Source organism: Triticum aestivum, chromosome 5A (genome assembly GCF_018294505.1).
Source record: "Triticum aestivum cultivar Chinese Spring chromosome 5A, IWGSC CS RefSeq v2.1, whole genome shotgun sequence".
NCBI classification, from domain to species: Eukaryota; Viridiplantae; Streptophyta; class Magnoliopsida; order Poales; family Poaceae; genus Triticum; species Triticum aestivum.
In genome coordinates this window covers 686,426,749-686,439,594 of record NC_057806.1, presented here as the reverse complement: position 1 = coordinate 686,439,594, position 12,846 = coordinate 686,426,749, and the positions used below count along the sequence as shown (strand labels likewise).

Genomic DNA, 12,846 nt, shown 5'->3' with positions numbered 1-12,846 from the left:
GCTAGTTCAGACTCTATCCCATTAAGCCACATTCCAAATAACGTGCCGACAGAACTCGGAGGAGTAATATTAAACGCAATGTGGACGTACGCCATAAAACTTTGGCCAACGGGAAATCAAGAAAAAAGTGTTTGATAGTTTCTTCCCGATCACAGAAACTACACCTAGTAGGTCCTATCCAATTACGCTTTGCCGAGTTATCTTTGGTTAATATTACTTGTTTATGTACAAACCACATAAACACTTTAATTTTCAAAGGCACTTTGACATTCCAAACATGTTTGTATCTAGGAATAGAGCTTGAGTTGATAACATCAATATACATTGATTTAACTGTAAACTCTCCAGACCTAGTAAGCTTCCAGCGTAATTTATCGGGCTGTTGAGACAGCTGAACCTCCATCAGTCTGCTCACTAGATGAAGCCACTGTTCCCAACGATTGCCAGCTAGCATTCTTCTAAACTGAATATTAAGGGGAATAGATTGTAGTACCATTGCAACGAAGACATCACGTCGTTGAACAATACCATAAAGAGACGGATATTGAATCGCAAAGGGGGTCTCTCCTAGCCAAGTATCCTCCCAGAATCGTGTGGTAGTTCCGTTACCGATAACAAACTTTGTCCTATTAAAGAAGGCTACTTTGAATCTCATAAGACCTTTCCAAAAAGGTGAGTCAGTCGGCCTCGCAATCACCTGGGACAAAGTTTTGGAATGAAGATACTTGCTACGGAGAATCTGCGCCCAAGTGGCATCGGTCTCGATGGATAACTTCGACAGCCACTTGCTGAGAAGACATCTGTTCTTGACCTCAAGGTTCTCAATGCCAAGACCCCCTTGGTCTTTCGGTCGACATATAATATCCCACTTGGCGAGTCTGTATTTTCTTTTGAGTTCATCGCTCTGCCAAAAGAAGCGAGATCGATAAAAGTCCAGTCTTTTCCTTACTCCAACTGGGACTTCGAAGAACGACAAGAGAAACATAGGCATACTCGTGAGGACCGAATTTATCAGAATTGACCGACCTCCATATGACATGAGCTTACCCTTCCAGCAACTCAGTTTCTTTTCAAAGCGGTCCTCGATACACTTCCATTCTCTGTTTGTCAGCTTACGATGGTGGATTGGTATTCCTAGGTACGTAAAAGGTAGTCCCCAAATCACACCCAAACAATTGCCTATAAGCCTCTTGTTCGTCATTGGCTCTACCAAAACAGAACAATTCACTTTTGTGAAAATTAGTCTTTAACCTGGTCAATTGTTCAAATAAGCATAACACCGGCTTCATATTTCTCGCTTTTTCCAAGTCATGCTCCATAAAGATGATCGTATAATCAGCGTATTGTAAGATAGACACACCACCATCAACAAGACGAGGTACCAGTCCACCCACCTGTCCAGCCTCCTTAGCCCTTCCTATCAAAGTTGCCAACATATCAACTATAATGTTGAACATAATAGGGGACATCGGATCTCCTTGTCTCAGGCCCTTATGTGTATGGAAATAATGACCTATGTCGTCATTTACCTTAGTTCCAACCCTCCCTTTTTACGTAAATGACTCGACCTGATGTCGTCAGGTTTCATCAAAACCTTTCATACGCAATGCCTGTTGAAGGAAAGGCCATTTGACTTTATCGTACGCTTTTTCGAAATCCACCTTAAAAACGACTCCATCTAGTTTTTTTGAGTGAATTTCGTGGAGCGTTTCATGAAGGACCACAACCCCTTCTAGGATGTTTCTGTCCGGCATGAAAGCAGTTTGGGAATGCTGCACCACAGAATGCGCAATCTGCGTGAGCCTATTAGTCCCAACCTTGGTGAAAATTTTAAAACTAACATTGAGGAGGCAGATCGGCCTGAACTGCTCAATCCTCATAGCCTCCGTTTTCTTAGAAAGCAGGGTTATTGTTCCAAAATTCAGGTGAAATAGCTGAAGTTGTCCCGAGAATAAATCATGGAACATTGGTAACAAACCCCCCTTAATAATGTGCCAGCATTTTTTATAAAACTCCGCCGGAAAACCATCCGGCCCAGGAGCTTTATTATTTTTCATCTGGGAAATAGCATCAAACACCTCCTTCTCTGTAAATGGGGCGGTGAAAATGTCATTCTCATCAGCAGCAAGTTGAGACACATCCTCAATCCTAGAATCATCCAGGGATACACAACTATCCTCCGGAGGTCCGAACAACTGCTTATAGTATTCGGTAATGTAGAGTTTTAGGTTTTCTTGTCCTAGAATCGTCCCTTCATCTTGTTCAAGCTGGAAGATTCTCTTCTTTCTATGATTGCCATTAGTGATCATGTGAAAGAATTGAGTATTTGCGTCCCCCTGAACGACTTTGCGAACCTTAGCCCGCAAAGCCCACTTCAATTCCTCTTCACGGAGAAGCTCTTTCAATATCATCTCCGCCTCAAGCTTTGCATGAAGCTCCGTGGCAGGAAGAATCGTGGACTCGGCTTTGAGGTCCAGGGATTGAATAAGTGTAAGGAGCCTCTTCTTTTCAACCTTATACATCCCACTAAGATTCTTAGCCCACCCACGCAAAAAACTTCTCAAGTGTCTCAACTTATTCTGCCAACGCTCGACCGCAGTCCTACCTCCTGCACCCTTAGCCCATTCCCTGGCTACCAGATCCAAGAAGCCTAAACTTTCTCACATGCCTAAACTTTGTCTTTTTTTGTCACGAGCTTCTTGAATGTCCGAACTTCATCAAATTTTGCAAGGACATCACGCACATGACCATTTTGCACCACAAGAAAATTAGATTTTTTTTGAATTTTTTGCTATTTTAATAACCTCTGCCCCTTCATCCCTTCCATCTTCCCTGTGGTGGATTATGATCATGCATGGTACTGTCGTCGGTCGGGGCTCCGGTAGAACGAGTCAACCTGACAGTGATCCTCTGACCCACTAAACTATCCCCAGTCAACCGGAGTGACACTGACAGATCAACACGTGTGCTCACCGGATATTCTTAACAGACCTGTAAAGGCGACGCACTAATGACATTCTTAACAACCTAGGACGGTCCCGACGTGGCGGCTCGCCATTCGACCACCCGCCAAGAAAGATCATCTGAACTTTATGCTCTCTTGTGCTCCCCAGCTAATCCCTAGCAAAGGAAGCAACCAGGAGAGACGCGTCCCTGAAATTCTTTCCTGTTTCTCACCGCCATTGGCACCACCGGCCACTCTGTTTTTAAACCCTCGCCGTGATCCGGGTATCATCACACAATCACGGCCTGCAACTGCCATTGTCGTGTGCGGATGGCGGAGGAGCGGGAGGAGGCGGGCGTGGCGCTGACGGGGAGGCGGGCGCGGGCGGACACGAGGCACCCGGTGTACCGGGGCATCCGGTTCAGGGGCGGCAAGTGGGTGTCGGAGATCCGGGAGCCGGGCAAGGCCAGCAGGATCTGGCTGGGCACGTACCGGACGCCCGAGATGGCCGCCGCCGCGTACGACGTCGCCGCATTGGCGCTGCGGGGCGCCCAGGCCGCCGGCCCCGCGCTCAACTTCCCCGGCGAGGCGCTGACGCGGCCCGCGCCGGTCTCGGGCGCGCCGGACGACATACGGGCGGCCGCGGCCGCGGCTGCGGCAATGGTTGTCGACGCCGGCGGCAGCTCCGGGAGCTGCGGTGCGGGTGAACAGGGCCGCGTCGTGGACGAGGATGACGTCTTCGAGATGCCGCGGCTGCTGGCGAGCATGGCGGAGGGGCTGATGATGAGCCCGCCGAGGCTGGGCGCGGCGACGGCGGTGGACGACGACCAGGATGGCAGCATGAGCTTGTGGGAGCACTCCTGAGATTCTCTTCTCCTGTGTAGCCGGTGTGTTGCACATGCACTAGTACGAAACTTGAACGGGAAGACATAGCACACAAGTACAGAGAGCTGTGCGAATTTTGCGGTTCCCCTTATCGATACGTGGCATGATGATCTCGTCGCATTGGTCATCCGTCCAGTCCAGGATATGCCATCGGTTACAAATACACAAACTAAGGGAAGCGACCCGCAAATTTCTTCCATGTCCGTTCACGGGGACACGGATGAAGAAGACCGCCATCCAACGTTAACATGTATATGTTCATCAGTAAAGTACAATTTTAAATTCAAATTAGTCCAATCCACACGGCACATTGGATCACATCAGTGCCAGATCACATGCCGGATCACAACCAAAAAAGGGCAAGTATGGCGATGTCCGCCACGACCACCGCGGCCACCACCCAACCGCCTCTTGAGTTTCTCCTATTTTGCGGCCTTTGCTTTGACGCAGCGAGTTTACGCGCGTAGCCGAGCTGATTTTCTGGGCGAGCCTGATGTTTGGATCCTCCGGCACCTTCATCGTCTTCATCTTCGATGGTTCTATGCGTCAGCGGCGGAAGAAAGGAGAGGTTGGGAGAAAAGAGCGAGAATTGGATGGAGAGCGGCAGGGGATGGACAAAAAAAGTGAGGGATTTTGACGCGAATATGCAGGTTGCTACAAAAGTGTGGACTCTACCTTCTTTTTAGTTGGACCGGGGGGGGGGGGGGTCAGAGAGCGATATTTCGCGTGTCCGGACTCCCGCGACACCTCCCCCCTGTTGGGTTCTACGCTAGGTGCATTGACTACAAAATAAATTTTTTTACGCGTAAAACAATTGGGAACATACTACAGGAATGGATCATAAATCATTACCACTAGATGCACAGTGTCGTGCAGCAGAAGTAGAGTTGAGGCAGCGTGTCCGCGTGGATCGTCTCCTCCTTCTCCCTTGAACATTCGGTTGTGAGATCCCACATACTGGTTCGTCGGAGCAGCGCAAGTGAACCGCCCCTAAAGGTATCTGCGCGTGCAAGAGGAACATCGTGCAGCGGACTGCTAGGTCCAGTCACATAGTCCGCGGCGAATGGAGGTGCCTATTCGCAACACATGCAAAACCTAGTGACGACGTCGAAGCGATCAACCAAATGAGTGTGTCGCACCTTCACTTTATATAAGTATCTGTCGCCGGCTCAACACTTGAGCCTCACACGGATCCTAAAGCCCAAAGTCTGTTCGCTCTGGATCCGAGTCCGAGTAAGGATCACATTTGACTCATGGAGTCGAATTCGGCCTCACATGTCCCTTTCCTTAAGTGCCCGACCCCTTAGGTTCTCGTTCACTTGGTCGCGAGTCAGATCACATCCGGCTCAGCTAGCCGGTAGCGGTCTCTAGCAAAGCATGCCGACTCCAAGTGTCTGATGAAGTTGGTTAGGCGAACATGTACATCACACTTATGTTCCCTTTACCACATGATATATGTTCTCAGGATGAAGGGGACATTGTCATTCTTGTTGCATCCTGGCCTCTTTCTCGTTCCAGTGATGCCGATCACAAACCGAATTATCTCATAATCCTTGTCGCATGGTCATGCTTCTCGTGGTCGGATCACACGAGGGGCCCAGAGTATATCTCACCTGGTCAGAGGGGCATATCCCATCTTGTTCAACCATGTCTCGCAACATGGGTTTGGACAAGCACGAAACCTACCTTTGTAACTACCAAGTCATGAAGTAGTGTTTGGTTGGCCCAAAGCAGGTCTTTCACCATCCCGAGTACATGCGCCAACTCAGGTCTTAGGACATACTCCCTCCGTTCCAAATTACTCGTCGCGGAAATGGATGTATCTAGAACTAAAATACATCTAGATACACCCATCTTTGCGACAAGTAATTCGGAGCGGAGGGAGTAGAACGTATGTTGTACTAGAGACTCACAGATGACCTATTCGCCGCGTCTCATAGTCGGGTCTGTCCGACTCGGATCTGACTACATCGAATCCGATCAGATCCTTCCGAGTCCATATTATCCAGTTAGCATGCAATGCTCCATGAACAATGAGACAGAGCCATCCAACGTGTCATATGCTAGTCTAGTCGTCTGCGCGTTCGCACATCCCTTTCGACTAGGGAGCTTTTATGACAGTCATCATACAATGCATAGTCCCACAAACAAGTCCTGTACTGTTGATACACATCATTGATAACGTCCAAGGACTATCATTATTCAGAAACACATAGAAAATATCATCATACATGATTGCCTATAGGGCATATCTCCCCCCCCCCCCCCCCCCCCCCCCCCCCCAAGTTTAGTTTCAGTTTGCGAGAGAAAATACGTCTGGACCTCTCGGCGGACCGATATATGCCCATGTTGAATGACTTGCGTGGCCGGACGGATGCAGACGGTTTGAGAGTCGGTGTAGAAGATGCCCTAACAATGGAAAGCACACACTAGCGATCCGTTTGGTTTGTTACATTACGTGTTAGATTTCTAGAAAAAAGAACTTGCTCCCCCTTTATTCTCCGCTCATCCGATCCTTTTCTCAACCACAAACCTCGAGGGGGAGAACCCACAATGTCCTTTCGTCGCTGTGGCGCCAACAATCTGTCTTTTCCGCCACAAGCAGTCGCTGATCTTTTTTTTCTTCGTTGCAAGCCATTCCCAAGGGCATTTCCTATTTGGCGCCACAGGCGCCAGTTAACGTGCATTTTGTTAACTGGCGCCTGTGGCGTCCGTAAATGGGCCGGCCCATCTAAGCGCCGTGGATGATTTTTCTTTTGAAAATTTTGTGAACTTTTTTGAGATTGATGAACTTTTTTGAGTATTGATGAACTTTTTCGAAATTTAATAAACATTTTTCTTGAAAATGGATGAATTGTTTTTTCAGTTCCATGAACTTTTTTCAAATTTAATGAACTTTTGCTAAATTGGATGAACTTTTTTTCTTTAAATATGTAAACCTTACTTCATATTTTTATTTTTGTAAAAAAAAATAAAAAAAAACTTGAGGCAGCACGCTAGTGGGCCGGCCCATGCTAGCAGCGCTGCAGGCCCCGGATCGTTAACGGGCGCCTGCAGCGCTCTACAAAATGAGACATTAAAATATTGCCTAAATAAATTGAGAGGATAACTCAACAATCAAATGGGAAGTAGGTTACTATCCCTGTGTACTCTACAAAATGTTTTATCACTAGAACAAAATCAAAGTGATTAATATAACAATAAACTATAAAAAACAAATTGAAACAATTAAGAAACACCCCATGAATTGTTTATAGAAAAATATAAATAGGAAAGTGAGCATCAATACAATGAGATATAAAAAGGTATGAATAAATAAATAAATTGAAAATAGTCTAGAGCAAAAAGGGAAAAGGAAAAACTACATGAAAAAAACCAATTTTCTCATTAGGTATTACCAACTGATAGAATGACCACTGGTTAGTGCGCGAGCCAAAAGGGCGTGAAGTGGAATGCTAGTCCAACCTTCAGTACAAAAAACACCTCCCTTGATAGTTTTTTTTTGCGGGAAAAACTTTGAATCTATTCATCTTCAATCATGGTAGTACAACGAACACTAAAAATAATAAAAATTACATCTATCTGTAGACAACCTAACGTCGACTACATGCACTGAAATGAGCCGAAGGCGTGCCGCTGTCATCACCCCTCCCTCGTCGGAGCCGGACAAACCTTGTTGTAGTAGACAGTCGAGAAGTCACCGTGCTAAGGTCCCATAGAACCAACGCACCAGAACAACAACCGCCGCAGATGAAGAGTGTAGATCAAAATGTTCCAACCTGAAGATACACGAACAAAGATGAACGACGAACAGATCCGAGTAAATTAACCAAAGACAAATCCGCCATACTAATTTCGCACCCAACGAAATGGCAACGATGGCAACAGACAACAACAAAGTAATCAAAAATTGTGAAGCTACGCACGTGCACGTCTGAAGACCATTGGCTGGCTGAGGTGAACCATTTAGAATTAAGGATTGGGGGAGAAAGGCCCGCACCCCCTGAAAATGGAGGGGAGGCGGGGGGGGGGGGGGGGGGGGGGGGGGGGGGCTGAGAAATTAGTTAGAAGGGAGCTTCGTAAATTGCCTGTAATTATTCATGAGTCTAGCATTATTGTTTGTAAAAATGGAAATGTAGAAAATCCTTTGCACACATTTAGAAAAATGTTTGTAACATATAAAAAAATTATAGGTGTCATTTAGAAAAAAAATATTACTTATCAAATATTTGCATATTTTTAAATTTATTTTAAATGCGTGTTTCAAAATGTTCATTGTGTATTAGAAAATGTTAAATGTGCATTTTGCAAGTGTTCAACATGTATTCAGATAAACGCTTGTTTAAAAATGTACAGCATGTATCTAATTAATGTTCAGCTTAAAATGCTCAACATGTATTTTCAAAAAAAGCCACGTGTATTTGAAAAGGGACAAAAAAACTAGAAGTGAAAAAACAAAAAAGAAGGAAACAAAAACACACGTAGAATGTTCTAAAACCAATCTATACCTTGCTTGAGGCGACGCTTTCTTTCATCTCACGGTAAGCGAGACGTAGCGCACACGAGCTATGGCTAGCTCTGACCATCTCAACGAACCTGATTCTTCGACATGTCCATGATCACAAGTTTTTGATAGGCACACGGAGCAAATGAAACATAACAGTTGGTTAGCGAGGTAAACAATGAAAAGTGCAAGCAACGACCGAGCTCTATGGAGCTCTTTAATTGTTTTTCAGCAAAAAAAAAATCCGCACCTCAAAAAATCTGAAAACAGTATACACATAGACATGTATTTGATATTTGTAATATTGAAGTACAAAATTTCATATGTGATGTACACAAAAAAAAAACAAATATATAGAATATAATGGGCTTTTTCTTTGTTGTTTTTGAGCCAGATATTTTGTTGTTGTTGTGTAGCTTGCAAATAATTGAATTACTTAACGAAACTTTATACATAGTTGAAGAACATGCATATGTATCTATTAAAAAAACTAGACATTTTTCGCAACTTCTAAATATATCTCGATTTCTTTTTGAATAACGTGTTCCATGGAGCCCGTCCTTTGCGACGCCGCTCCAGTGATCACACTGGCATTCAAAAACCAGCAGACGCGTTGGACCCTCGGCGGAGCAGCTGGCACTGGGCGAGAGTGAGATCACGTAGTACGACGGAGCAGCTGGCATCGGCACGCGACGGGCGCGTGATGCGCGCGCGCACGATCACGTACGAGCAAGCGAACGTGCCGCGCTCCCAGATCCGGCGCGGTAGGTTACAGCCCGGCTGGCCGTGGCATCAAGACGAAGGCGGCGCGGTTAACCAGGCAGCCTCCCCTCCCGCGGCCTGCCGGCGGGCACCCGGCGCCGGGTCCGGCAGAACCTGATGCAGCAGTATGCACCTGCTGTTTCTGCCTCGCCGGCCGCCGCGTGTAGATCCAGCCAGGGCGCCACGCCCATGTGTGCCGGTACGCTACGTACGCAGGCAAGGCACGCATAATCAACCGATGAACGAGTTGACCTGGGAGCTACAGTAAGCTTGATTACTCAATTCATTCCCACATCTGACAGGGATGATCAAACAGGCAAGCGGCATCTCACTCGACGATTAAATGGCACAGCTGGAGCCAGCTTCATCAAACTTCCACTGTGCTGCTCTACTGCACGCACCACTACTGCAATTCATCAGTAGTACTTCGTATATTAGTAGTATTTGTGTCAACACAAGTACTACTATTTGCAGTATGTATTCATTACTCCATGATCATGAGACTACCTGTGTAATCCCCTGCCATACAGGTGTGCCATCCGTACGTGCACTCGTATACATACTTAATTTTTTACACGTCTCGAAACCCTGGAAGAAATCGAATCTCACGGCGGCGGATCTAGCTCGACGGCGGAAACATCGCCGAAGCTAATCTCCAGGTCAATTGCTCGTCTCGTGCAGGACAAGTAGAATTCACTACTCGCTCTACTTACTACGGTGGCCACGCCTCCGTCCGGTCGATTTTACTCACGGAAGGAGACAAGCTGGCGTGCTTGCTAGCAGCGACCGTGCTTTCACTGCCTCACACGTAGTACGTACCACCAAAGTTAAAAGCCAGAGAAACTATACCGCGTACGTACGTACGTACGTACACAAACGAGTAAAGTGAATGAGTTGTCAAATTTCCGAGGTGCACATTGCAACGTGGTGTGCTTGACTATTGTGGCAAGCATGGGAGGCGAGTGATAAGTATATTTCGTGGGTCGTCGTCGATGAAGGTGACCACGTACGTAGTACTACGTACTACAGCTCCAAGGGAAAAAAACAGCAAACACGCATGATTGCCAAATACTAAATGTACGTACTATAGCATAGCTAGATTCATCATTCGTGAAGCGGCATGGCCGCCTAGCCATGGGATCTCTACAGTGGCATGTGCTCGTCATCGTCAGCGAATTAGTTAAGCCCACATTTATACATGGAATATTAAAGATAATGATGGGAGTGAGAGTGATTCAATCCGTGGATGGGGACTCAGACTTTGTAGGCATGCATAGGTAGGAGTATATAGGACTAGTACGATGGAAAAACATCATTGATCGTTGATGCACACAATCATACTCCCCTTTTCAAAAAAGCAATTTGCTGGGGAGGTATAATAAACAGTGTGATGCAGAGGCCGTGGTACTCCCTTTTTCTAAAAAGACAAAACATGTATAGCGTGGTGCCGTGGTCTAGGCTTAATTATGACTTGTTAAGCAGATGACGATATATGAAGAATTGCAACAAAGTTGCATGCGTTGGTGAATGAACAATTTTTTGCATTGCATCGGAGCATTCTAGTAATGGGGACCCACCCTGTTGCTGTTCACCTAAACACGATTTACTAGATAAATATGTCAGCAAACGTTTTGGTGCAGAGTGAGGTTGCGAACTGCTGCAATGTCTGAATTTGTGGACTACATTAGTCTAACACATCTTGGTCTTGGTTTAGAAAAGATTTCCTGTATTGCTCTCTCGGCCCCCCAGCTGTCTCCCCGAGCGAGGCGACCGGGGGCTCCTCTCCCCTCCCTCCAGCACCCATCCTCCTAACCCCTCCCGCCACCGTCGTTGTGCGTCACCGGGCCCTCCCCGCATGGCGATCTCGTGCTTCCTCGTGCGTGGCACCCTAGCTCGGGTGGTGGCGGCTGGTGGCGGTGTCCCTCGGTCCATGGTGGCTCCGGCGGTGGCGCGTTGCCTCGAGTGGCGCTGCTCTGGGTGGTCAGGAGGCGGTAGGGCAGCCACTTGGCTGCGGGCTGGCGGCAGCGCCCTCCGGGTCCAACCTGGGCCCTTTTGGGCCCCATTTGGGTCTGGGCGGGCCTGGCCCGGACTCGCCTGCTCCGGCTTCGGCAGATGGATGTGCGGCTCGTGCGGGGGGGTTGCGGAGACGGTGGTTCTTCTACTGCAGCGCGACGACGGGAGCTTCATGAGCACCTTTCGGGCTTGGCCGGGCCTAGAGGGCCTGGTGTGCTCCTATTGCTGCGTCCGGTCGATGATCATCGATGGCAGTGGAGGTTGTCCCCTCCCGCGTGTTTGCTGACTCTACCGCTTCTCGTTCCCAGTTGTTCCCTCTTGGCTCCGTCGGTCTCGCTTTTGTTGACCATGGTGAGGCAGTGGTGATGATGGCAAGAACGTGGTGGCGCATGTTGGTGGACGGCAAGTTTGGTGGAGCACGACGGGTCATCCGGGGTTGTGGGTGTTTGGTGGATGGGAGAAATCCCTATCAGCTTGCCGGCACCGACACGGTGACGCCCGTGGGCGCCGTCGTTCTTTCCTGAAGGACGTCAGATATTCCCCTTCCCCACGTCCCAACACATATCGGGGGAAACCCTAGGACCAGTTCGGGCAACTTCTTTCTCTTTTGTTTTGTTTGGGCGTGCTTGTGCTGTTTGCCCTAGCATTTGACTCACAATTCTACTGGGTGGTTGTTATATCTATATAGCAGGACAAACGCCTATTTCGAGAGAAAAGTTTTTTTTTCTATTTTCACAACTGATCCACAGGTAAAAACTACTCTATAGTGGAGTAATATATACTCCCTATGTTCCTAAATCTAAGCCTTTTTAGAGATTATAATACAGACTACACGCGGAGCAAAATGCGTGAATCTACACTTTAAAATACGTCTACCATTATGATTAGTAAATTCAAGAAAGAATACTATAATTTTTTTAAAAATATGTTGTTTTAGCATACATGGTCGACCATTCTACTCGTGTATGAAGTTTCACAAAGAAATGACACCCATGGCATTCTAGGCAAAAATGGCAAAATATGTGCTATATTTGAAAACACTGTTTCAAGGACTAGTAAGGTCGGATTGTATTTTTCTCAACTACGGAATACTCATGTGTTATTCCTTCTCGAAACTTCGTACGCAAGTAGAATGGTCGACCAAATTTGATATCCTAAATTTTCAGATTTCTTTTTCTAGCATTTTGTTGAATATACTATTCATGTGAGCTCGTGTGGAACCATGTTCATCTGTGTATTTTTGTCACGTAATGCAGAAAATGTATTTGTTTACTCTTAGAACCTAATAAAAATGTAAAAATTTGCACGGATAGCAACATCCGATCATTGACATTGGACAGAGGCTTAAAAAATCTATCGCCTGAAACATATACTCTCCCCATCCGAAAATAATTATCAGAAAAATGGAATGCATTTCAGTAGTCTAGATACATTAATTTTTATCCATGTGTTCGACAAGTATCTTTGGACGGAGGAAGTATATATAGAAAAGGAACACACGCTTAGTGCCTCGCTCGACCGGACCGGATCCAATTACTCTGCATATTTTGCACCACATGACGCGCGTTCACGTTTTCTATAGATACCAGATTATCATGTTTTCGTTTAATCATACACTTATATACTCCAAAAGTCGGTCTTCGTATCCACTCCGGTTGATCACAACTAATACTCGTGAGCTTAATTAAGCGGCTGGTTGATATATAATCGCGTAGTATCACAGGTGGTGCTGACTGCT

General features: G+C 46.6%; 1 protein-coding gene across 1 annotated transcript; it reads left to right on the top strand.

Annotated features, from left to right (window-relative positions):
- The first annotated feature begins 3,251 nt into the window (after window positions 1-3,251).
- On the top strand, window positions 3,252-4,093 carry LOC123108418 (ethylene-responsive transcription factor ERF025-like). The gene has a single exon (XM_044530209.1). The coding sequence runs from the start codon at window positions 3,275-3,277 to the stop codon at window positions 3,806-3,808; it is 534 nt and encodes a 177-aa protein (XP_044386144.1). The 5' UTR covers window positions 3,252-3,274; the 3' UTR covers window positions 3,809-4,093.
- The last annotated feature ends 8,753 nt before the right edge of the window (window positions 4,094-12,846 follow it).

What these genes read in the sequence shown, in the direction of transcription:
- LOC123108418 (XM_044530209.1), top strand. Translation starts at nt 3,275, where the DNA reads ATGGCGGAGGAGCGGGAGGAGGCGGGCGTGGCGCTGACGGGGAGGCGG.